At 42.3% G+C, this 10,407-nt stretch overlaps 2 protein-coding genes across 2 annotated transcripts; one reads left to right on the forward strand and one right to left on the reverse strand.

Moving 5' to 3' along the window:
- Positions 1 to 1,088, reverse strand: LOC128745292 (omega-amidase NIT2-like). Its single transcript, XM_053842325.1, has 2 exons — positions 646 to 1,088; positions 1 to 588 (listed from the first exon to the last, which is right to left on the reverse strand). Exons 1-2 carry the CDS (start codon positions 982 to 984, stop codon positions 97 to 99), a joined length of 831 nt encoding a protein of 276 aa, XP_053698300.1. The 5' UTR covers positions 985 to 1,088; the 3' UTR covers positions 1 to 96.
- A 2,359-nt stretch (positions 1,089 to 3,447) lies between these two features.
- Positions 3,448 to 8,196, forward strand: LOC128745172 (omega-amidase NIT2). Its single transcript, XM_053842185.1, has 2 exons — positions 3,448 to 3,560; positions 7,322 to 8,196. The coding sequence occupies exons 1-2, from the start codon at positions 3,542 to 3,544 to the stop codon at positions 8,158 to 8,160; spliced, it is 858 nt and encodes a 285-aa protein (XP_053698160.1). The 5' UTR covers positions 3,448 to 3,541; the 3' UTR covers positions 8,161 to 8,196.
- Positions 8,197 to 10,407: the final 2,211 nt, after the last annotated feature.

The following is a 10,407-nucleotide window of genomic DNA, read 5'->3' on the forward strand; positions in this document are numbered from 1 at the left end:
CATAAAAAAGTCTTTATTATCACATTAATCGTAGACCTAGTCCTAGGACTTTCACTCTCAGTTGTCATTAAGATAGCACGCGATGCAATCGGACAATCACTTCTTCCTCACGAGTTCGTACAGATCGTCCCGTTTCTGCTTCAGCACGGGTATCTGTTCGCGCGCTTCCGGCAAACTTTCGAGCATTAAATCGGTCACAATAATTTCCTGAAATTCGGTTCCTTTCTGCAGGACCCGTCCCCACGGGTCAACGACCAGCGAGTGTCCATGGCAAACCAGTTCGGCGTGCGAATCTCTGGCCGGTGAACAGAATGCCACGAACATCTGATTGTCTACGGCACGGGCGCGAGCAAGCAACTCCCAGTGCAGCTCGCCAGTGAATTCATCAGAAACGGTAGGATATATCAGCAAATCGCAACCCATCTGACGATACACTGCGGCGAACTCCGGGAAACGCATATCCCAGCACACTCCCAAACCAATCTTGGTTTCCCCGACGAAGAACGTTGTATAGCAGTCTCCTTGGGTGAACACTTGCGATTCGTTTACGACCAACTTTCCCGGAACGTTGACATCACGCAGGTGTACCTGTTCAGCGATTTAAACGTGAACAATATTATGTGACATCCTTCAAAAAATACTAACCTTCCGGTGCCTAGCTAGCAGCTCCCCATCCGGTTTCCAAACTGTGCACGTATTGTAAAGCTTTCCACAGCAAGTTTCAATGATCGACCCACCGACAATGTAAACGCCAAAATCGCGTGCTGCCTTGCTCAGGGCTTGACTGGTCGGTCCAAGCGGAATTTCCTCGGCGGCCGCTTGGAAGTTCTTTTCACTGTATGGACAATTGAAACTCTCCGGTAGTACCACTACGGTGGCGTCTTTTTCTTTCTTAGCAATCCTTATAAGGTCCACGGCATTCTTCAACGTTTTCTCCTTCGATCTGTCGATTTTTAACTGAATCAGCGCAATTCTAAGGACCATCCTTTCGGTTCAGTGGTTGTTCAAGTTCTACTGAGCAGTGAAATGCGTCGATCGTACGCTGCTCGTTCCTATAGTGTTTGTACTACTGACCTCTCTAGAGGCGAACCGTGCCTGATCGACACATTCGTTCGGAAGGTGATTCTTCGATTGATAACGACCGACCGCCGCGAATATTGTTCCGAAATCACTCTCTCGATGGATTGCGATTGCTATGGACCGAGTTTGTTTACAACGATAGTTTGTGGGGTTGAAAAGACGCGCAGCGTCTATTTGGACGTGTAACACTCTGATGGCGGGCGATCGGGATGCTGATAGGATCGGCTTTGATTGATTGATGCGGTTCATCGGCATCATAAACATTACCCACAGGAGCGTGACTCGATGAGTGAGTTACGTTTTGTCACACACACCGGTATTGGCATCTAATAAAGATTTTCATTATTTTATACAACAATATTATAGAGACTACCGTATAATCGCTAAATTTATTTTCTTTAATTTTCTTTATACCACTAGCTTTGTACCCTGTGCATTTGGTTATGGATAAATAAAATATTAGCTACTGAATTATTCGTCTCAAACAAAACTAATCAAATAGCCTGTTTAAACCTATTTGAGATCAATGGGAATTTAAAATATTTTAAATAAAAATTAAATGTTTGTCTTAAAAGTCACTCTTAGATCATATTTTTGTAAGTTTGATTATATTCTGGCTGCAGAGGCAGTCTTCTCGTCCCCAAACGTACATTAGATCCTCCCAAACCTGCAGATGATTTGGTGAGAAATCTATCTATAGGCATATTAAAATAGTAATATTGATATACGTACAATGTTACTGTTCTAAAAACTATTCTTTTTATGACATTAAACAGTTTCTTGACCTAGACATTGACCTTCTTGTGCTCATATTTATTTTCAAACGAGTTCCAATCATAAATTCTCAATAAACTAATTACCCTAATTAAAAACTAAAATTTTAAAAACCGTTTGTTGTAGTAATAAATATAGCTATTTTTTAACGGGAAGATTTTTACTTTCAAGGATATAAGATATAACATCAAGTAACGCTTTGTTTTATATTTACTTGCTTGCAATCACGCAATGAGCGCTTTATACCTCATACAAGCTTCAACACAAAAAAAGCTCGTGAGCTGTTCGTGTTAAAGCTTTACCATCTGTCTTACTGCGCATGCTTCGTATCAACCGGCAAAAATGTTTGTGTTCAACTTTCGCAGTGATGCCATATATGCAGATTTGTTTAAAGTAATACAGATTCATTCCGAATTATAGTGGATTTACCATTCAGTAAATTTTACAGGAAACGCAGTTGTCTAAAAAACCCTATAAGAATTGTTTATTCAATTATTTTCCCCAAACCAAGTGTTCTAATGTGCATGGAATAAAGTGATTCAACATGAGAATATGATTTCATATATAATAATTTATCTACAATCCTCAAAACGTTCCGCAACATAGTGGTCTATATCCATGGGATTTGAACATTTCAACAAATGATTAAAACCTCTATAAAATGGGTCAGATGAAATCAGAATCAGATGAAAGGTTTCAACGAGTAGAAGTCAAACAATTAAAATCAAAAATGGTCGAATATCGACTGTTAACAAGTCTCACGTACAGACCCACTATAATGCGGAACAGAATGGTCATTCTGTTCCTTACCTAAAATTCAACATGAAACAAAGCCGGTTGGAAACCTACTTTTTTTAAATGTTTATTGTTTGCAGAGTACATCTATGCAAAAGAATACGATTTATACACAAATCTCGTTTTCGATAAAAATGTTCAATAGACCACTACAATTCGAAACGACTCAAATGTTGTGGTAAGTTGTGTACAATCGATTTTTTTCTGGTTGGGCTTCGATCCCTCGAGCCATATTACCACTAAAAAACCAACGTATATAAATAAGACCATTGCAAATAATTTCAAAAGTTTTTGTCACCCCCCTTGGAAATTGGCTTGAAAAATCGGGGGGCAAAAAAATAATTTGTAGGGTATGAGTTAATTTTTTTTTTACAAAATCAATTGTCTGTGGATTCTACAGCCTGAAAAACTCGAAAAATGAGTGTACGAGTTGAGTTAATGCTTCCAGGACGAAACAAAAATGGAAATTCGAACAACGAAATTTCCGAAAATCGGCCAAAAAATTCTCTTTTTTCGCAGATTTTTGCATGGAAAATAATAACGTATATTTTAAAAGCAACAGTAGATTTGGTTTTCACGTTTAAACTTTGAATAAAAATGCCTAAAATCAATATTTTTTTTGCTCGCTTAGAAAAATCTCTTTGTTTTTTTTTTCGCCCCCCCCTTCAGTCGCCCAACACCGTAAGGACAAAAACTTTATAAAATATTTGTAATGGCCTAATTGAAAAAAAAAAAATTGGCAACCCTGCCATTGATGCGAGTAATCTGGACACGGAATACAAACAAACAAAACGCTGTGATCAAAACAGCTGTGCGGTTTCCTTATCAGTTCAGTTTAGTTTGGACAATTCATGTCTTGATGCGGAATTTGCTGTGTTCGTTTCATTAAATAATGGATAAAATGGTTCGAGGTAAGTGACAGAATATTAAGACATTTACTTTTGTTGGGCTAATTTGGTTTCAGACTAACATTAAGATAATATTTATGTAAAGAGCAATAAGTCGTCATTAACTTTCCGTCAGAAAGCTTAGTTCGGAAGTAGTTTTTTAGGCCAAAAATATGGGCTCTCTTTTTAAAAATGCTTTCACTGCATTCTTCTTGCCAATCTGAACACAAGGAATATATTTTAATTAACAGAATTTTTATTTCAAACAAAAACATCAGAGGTTGTGTACAAGCCGCGACCGCATGGTTGACGTAGGACTACGTAAGTCTGCAGCGATATTAGCATGTATCTTTACATGTAATCAGAGCCGTAGCATGACTTTGGCGCGCCCTTGGCGGAAACCCAATTTGGCGCCCCCGTTTTCCTGAATCAGTGTTCCTTCCAAGTTTATCATATTTTCGTGCCCTTTATCCAACACTTTGTTGCACTTACTTACTTAATTGGTCTTACGACAAGGCCGGTGCAGTGTAATTTCTCCATCTATTTCGGTCCATGGCAGCTGGTTTCCAGTTCCGCGGGCACCCAGTGCTCGCCAGATCTCGCTCCAACTAGTCTTTCCACCTTGCTCGCTGTGCCCAACATCGTCTTATTCCTACCGGATTTGATGCGAAAACCATTTTTGCAGGATAGTTATCTGGCATTCTAGCAACATGTCCTGCCCAGCAACGTGTCCAGCTTTAACCACTTTCTGAATACTTGGTTCGCCATAGAGACGCGCGAGCTCGTGGTTCTTCGCCTCCATACACCGTTCTCTTGCACTCCGCCAAAGATGGTTCTTTGCACCCGCCGTTCGAAAACTCCGAGTGCTCGTAGGTCCTCTTCTAGCAGTGTCCACGTTTCGTGCCCGTAGAGGACAACCGGTCTAATTAGCGTTTTGTACAGTGTGCACTTTGTACGGGGGCTCAGATTGTTCGACCGCAAGTGTTTGTGGAGTCCGTAGTAGGCCCGATTTCCGCTAATAATACGTCTTTTAATCTCACGGTTGGTATTGTTGTCCTCTGTTGCCAGTGAGCCAAGGTAGACGAACTCGTCGACTACCTCAAACGCATCCCCGTCGATTACTACGGTACTGGCTAAGCGAGCCCTGTTGCGCTCGGTCTCGCCCGCCAGCATTTACTTCGTTTTTATCGTATTTATCTTCAATCCAATCTCTGCTTCGCGTTTTAGTCTGGGGTACTAATCTTCCACCGCCTCAAATGTTCTGCCAACAGCATCCACGTCGTCAGAAAAGCAGATAAATTGACTGGATTTATTGAAAATCGTGCCCCGCATTTCGATCGCCGTTCGTCTTATAACACCGAGCGCAATGTTGAATTGCAGGCAGGAAAGATCATCTCCTTATCGAAGTCACCTGCGAGATTCAAATGGGTCCGACAATCTACCCGAGATTCTCACACAGCACTGGATTCCATCCATCGTAGTTTAGTAAGCTTGCCCGGAAAGCCGTTTTCGTTCAAAATTTTCCATAGCTTTTGTCGGATTACGCTATCATATTCGGCTTTGAAATCGATGAACAGGTGATGCGTGGGGATTCGGAATTCGTGGTACTGCTGGAGGTCAAGATTTGGTCCGTTGTAGACCGACCCTCCATGAAGCCGGCCTGGTAACTTCCCATACATTTATTGGCTATTGGCGATAGTCTATGAAAGATGACTTAGGACAGCACTTTGTAGGCGGCATTCAGGATAGTGATTGCTCAGTAGTTCTCACAATCCAGCTTATCACCTTTCTTGTAGATCTTTTCACTCTTCCGGTAGTCGTTCCGTATCCCAAATCCCATTTTAATAAGTTCCGCTCCAGTACCATCCTTGTTCTTCAGCCGCTGCTTTGTTGTTCTTCAGCCGCTGGATGGCTTCTTTAACTTCCCTTATCGATGGGGGTGGCCCATCTTCGTTGCTTGCTGCACCAATGTGGTCACTTCCTCCACTATCGCGGTCTTCCGCCTGTACGCCATTCAAGTGTTAATCGTAGTGCTGCTTCCACCTTTCGATCACCGCACGGTCGTCAGTCAAGATACCTCCATCTTTATCTCTGCACATTTCGGCCCGCGGCACGAAGCCTTTGCGAGATCCGTTGAGTCTCTGATAGAACTTCCGTGTGTCGTGAAAGCGGTACAGCTGTTCAAGTTCTTCGCACTCCTTCTCCTCTTGGTGGCGCTTCTTTTCCTTGAAGAGTCGGGTTTGCTGCCTCCGCTTCAGTTTGTATCGCTCCACATTCTGACGGGTGGCTCTACGCAGCATTTGTACCCGCGCTACGTCCTTCTCAGTCAATATATGCTGGCATTCCTCGTCAAACCATTCATTACGTCGATTCGGTGCCACACGGCCTAGGATGTTACCTCCGCTACCCTGTTAATGGCTGTTTTCACGGCATCCCAACAGTCCTCAAGAGGGGCTTTATCCAGCTCACCCTCTTCCGGCAGCGCGGTTTCGAGAGATAACGCGTAGTTTTCGGCGAGCTCCGGTTGCTTCAATCGCGTTAGATTATACCGTGGCGGGCGCCGGTATCGTATGTTGTTCACAACAGATAGTTTTTGACGTATCCTTACCATCACTAAGTAATGATCCGAATCAATGTAAGCGCCCGGATAGATTCTGACGTCGATAATGTCTGAAAAGTGCCGTCCATCTATCAGAACGTGATCGATTTGTGATTCTGTCTGGTTGGGGGTTATGCTGGAAGAAGGTATCACCTATGGCCATGTTCTTGGAGGCGGCGAAGTCGACAAATCTTAGGCCGTTTTCGTTCGTTTGCGGGTAAGCGCTAAACCGTCCAATCACCGGTTTGAATTCCTCCTCCTGACCAACCTGAGCATTACAGTCCCCGATGATAATTTTGACATCATGTCTTGGGCAGCGGTCGTATTCACGCTCCAACTGCGCGTAGAATTCGTTTTTGTCATCATCGGTACTTCCGATGTGAGGGCTGTGCACGTTAATTATGCTTATGTCGAAGAATCGGCCCTTGATTCTTAATCTGCACATTCGTGGGTTGATCGGCCACCACCCGATCACCCGCTTTTGCATTTCGCCCATTACTATAAAAGCTGTGCCCAGCTCGTATGTGTTGCCGCAGCTTTGGTAGATGGTATGACCATCTCTATACGTACGTACCATCGTTCCTTTCCAGCATACCTCCTCCAGCGCTACGATGTCGAACTTGGGGCTCTTTACTTCTTTAGAAAGCACGTGGGTATTTCCGAGTGCGCACCTAAAAATCAATAGTTTTTTTTGCATAGAATATTTTCCGATCGATTGGTGCAAAAACCACTCAGTTATTAGCGCTCAAAAACTTTTCTTCAAAATCATTTTTTCGTGATGCTCGCATTTTTCGATTTGTTAGACTGACACCCTATCCCAAACCTTGCCGTAAGACGTAGTCCTACGTCAAAATTGCTTGTGAAGTTCACAAAATCAATGACGACTCATTTTACATTAAACGATGTCAGTAAATACTTATGGATAGCGCTTTTCAATGTTTCATATCTAATTTTGGAAACAAAGAATGATGGAATCATTTGAAATCAATTTTAGAAGTCAACTATAATGCATAATTCATGCATAAGATGGACTGAGTCAGATAAGATCTTGTTGAATTTGTCTATTAATATGTAGTAATTGTTGTAGATTTGCTTTTTACAACTGCAATTTAAGACCAGATTAGACGGAATATGTACTCAACTTAGAACACAGGATATTTATCAATTCCATCATGCTCCATTTCAGCCGGCTTCCGAGTAGCTCTTCTCCAGCTGAAGGTTGGACTCAACAAGGCGGAAAACGTAGCGAACGCACTAGCCAAGATTCGTACTGCCGCTCGGGATAATGGGGCTCGGTTGGTTGCTTTGCCGGAGTGCTTCAATTCACCCTATGGAACCCAGTACTTCGGCCAGTACGCAGAAGAGATTCCCGGTGGGGACACCTGTCGTAGTTTATCTGCGGTGGCAAAAGAACTAGGTATCTATCTGATAGGTGGAACGATTCCCGAGAAAGTTGGCTCGGATGATAAGGTTTACAACACCTGCACGGTGTGGTCCCCCGAGGGTGAGCTGATGGCGAAGTACCGAAAGATACACCTGTTCGATATTAACATACCCGGAGGAATTAAATTTCGAGAATCTGATGTTCTTACTGGCGGAGATCAGCTGGCCGTCGTTTCCGTGGATGGGGCGAAAATTGGTATCGGAATTTGTTACGATATTCGATTCGATGAGCTAGCGAGATTGTATCGGAAGCAGGGATGTGACATGTTGTTTTATCCCGGTGCTTTCAACATGAAAACTGGACCCCTGCACTGGGAGCTTCTGGCCCGAGCTAGAGCAACCGACACCCAGTCATATGTAGCGACGATTTCTCCGGCCAGGGATGCATCGGCTGGATATGTGGCATGGGGCCACTCGATGGTAGTCGATCCGTGGGCAAAGGTTGTAGCTTCAGCCGCCGAAGGTGAGGAAATGGTTCTGGCAGATGTCGAACTGAAAACAGTGGACGAAGTGCGTGAACAGATTCCGATTTATGGTCAGAGACGAACGGATTTGTACGATACGAAATTGCAGAAAAGTTGAGGTATTAGCATTGTTGAAAACTGAATAAAATTTTCTTGAGCATTTTTTCTACCAGTGGTTTTATTTTATAACAATGTAAAGAAACCCTATCATTTTATAACAAGTTTCAGTAATATATATCCAATCCAACCCGATTGACCAATATGAATATGGAGTTGCTCGCTCTGAAATGTCCAAATGTCCGAGTTGCCTACATGACGCTCTTTCTGCGTATATTATAACAGACGTGACGCAGCAATGTTCACACTCTTCGTGTTTCATACATTTCACTGATACCGGATCTTCGATTGTGTTTTATTCGACTATTTATTTCATTATCGACTTGCAGTAGGTACAATAAGGTGAGAGATGGCGAAAAATAACTTTGACCGACCCGGCAACACAATCACTGCGAATAAGTGCTAATACTAGTTGAAGCATGATGCAATATGGGGTCAAAAATGAATAAGATGAAATTCAAAGTAGTTCGGGGGATTCAATTTCGCTATTAAGTAACTTTGCTATAAACAGTCCTTGCTGTATTTTCCGTCTTCGTTCCAGAGGCCCAAAGGCCTGCCGGCGGTAAATTATCAGGAAACCGTTTCTGAACTCGTTCAATCCTAAGGTACCACGTGACTTGGTAAGGATGCCATACGACAAACGCATTTCCCAAAATAGGACCAACGAGTGCACAATACAAAGACTTTCAGCAATACAGGTCCGAAAAGTCCTTCGCTACCTTGGCAACAAACCCCAATTGTCGCGCAGACGCCCACAAGCCACTAGCGTGCGCATTGTAACGTACAACTTTAAAACGTCTGCATAAACGAGTTTGAAGCTATCGTCCAAAATGAAAGCAGCTTCATTGACAAATAAAATGAAGGACAATAGCTCAAGTTTGCCGCCTTGTGGAACTCCGGAACTGTTCGAAAAAGGTTGCGGTACGTAACCATCAATCTTTACCCTTTGTTCACGCATCGTAAGGTAGGATTCTAACCAAGCTGTCAGTAGTGCAGAAGTAACAAGACGGGATAGTTTGTGTAGCCGTATTTTGTGGTCTGTTTCGTCAAAAGCCGCCTTCAAGTCTGTATAAATTACATCCACTTGCCCTTTTTCTTCATACTATGTGTTATCTTCGTCGTAAAATTTAATAAATTTGTAGTGACAGACTGTTCGGGCATAAAACCGTGTTGATTCGTGTATACATAATTTTTTGCAGCAAACAATTTTGAAACGGATGCCTTGTATTTCTTCGATAATTGACGGCGTTATGGCGGTTACCATCCCAAGTAACAGTTTGGGGTTTATTACGCTCTTATGATGGCATTTAGGACGAAAATTGGTCTTCAAGATCACCATAAGAGTACAATGAAACTCACATTGTAGCTGGGGACGTCTGAAAACCAGGGGGTCAGTCCCGACGTAGTGGTTAGTATTCACGCCGAGGACCCGGGTTCAAATCCCTACCCCGCAGAAGTCACGAATGACCCAAGCTGGTTAAAGTGACTATAATCTAACAAAAAAACCTCTGAAAACCAGTGTCATGCCTCCAGTCACGAGGGAATCTAGCTTGTTGAAATGAGCGAATAAATATATCGCACAAAGGCATAGTACTTTTTAACCCATTAAGCCCCACACTTTTCCCAGCAGGGATAGAAAGTTGAAACTTTCAGGAAAATTCTCTTTTAGGTCAACTAAGAAAAAGCCGCTGACATGTATTTTTAATTTTGACCCTGTGTCCCGCAACGCTACGTTACGAAAACGCAACGCTGGGCATTAAGGGTATACCGTTTTTGCATACCTTCATTATTATGCATATAAATGCTTCATACTTTTTTACCGTTAAATCAAATTTGGGATTTTTTTTGTGATTTTGAGTAATAATAAAGATTAAATGAACTACTTAGAGTATTACATGTTATGTTTTATGATAGATATCGAAACATTTGGGTTGGAGACCATCTTGGCACTAGACGCATAGTATGCAGTTTGAATGCTAAATGCATGTCGTCGCAGATGATTAAATGCCTACCAACACGTTCCGGAAAGGTTGTAACAATAAATTTGGGTCCATGAAACTGTCGTTGCCATCACTCAATTATTCCAGATATTCCGGAGGCAAAGGTACTTTAACAATTTTATTACGCTCTTATCACAACGGCTTCTCCATCTGCCATCAGTGTTTGAAGTTACGAATTCTATGTTATGTAAACTTTTATAATGTTTCCGGGATATTTTAAATAAGCGAAAGATAAGATTTACATTCAT

Source organism: Sabethes cyaneus, chromosome 1, assembly GCF_943734655.1.
Source record: "Sabethes cyaneus chromosome 1, idSabCyanKW18_F2, whole genome shotgun sequence".
In the NCBI taxonomy this organism is placed as follows: Eukaryota; Metazoa; Arthropoda; class Insecta; order Diptera; family Culicidae; genus Sabethes; species Sabethes cyaneus.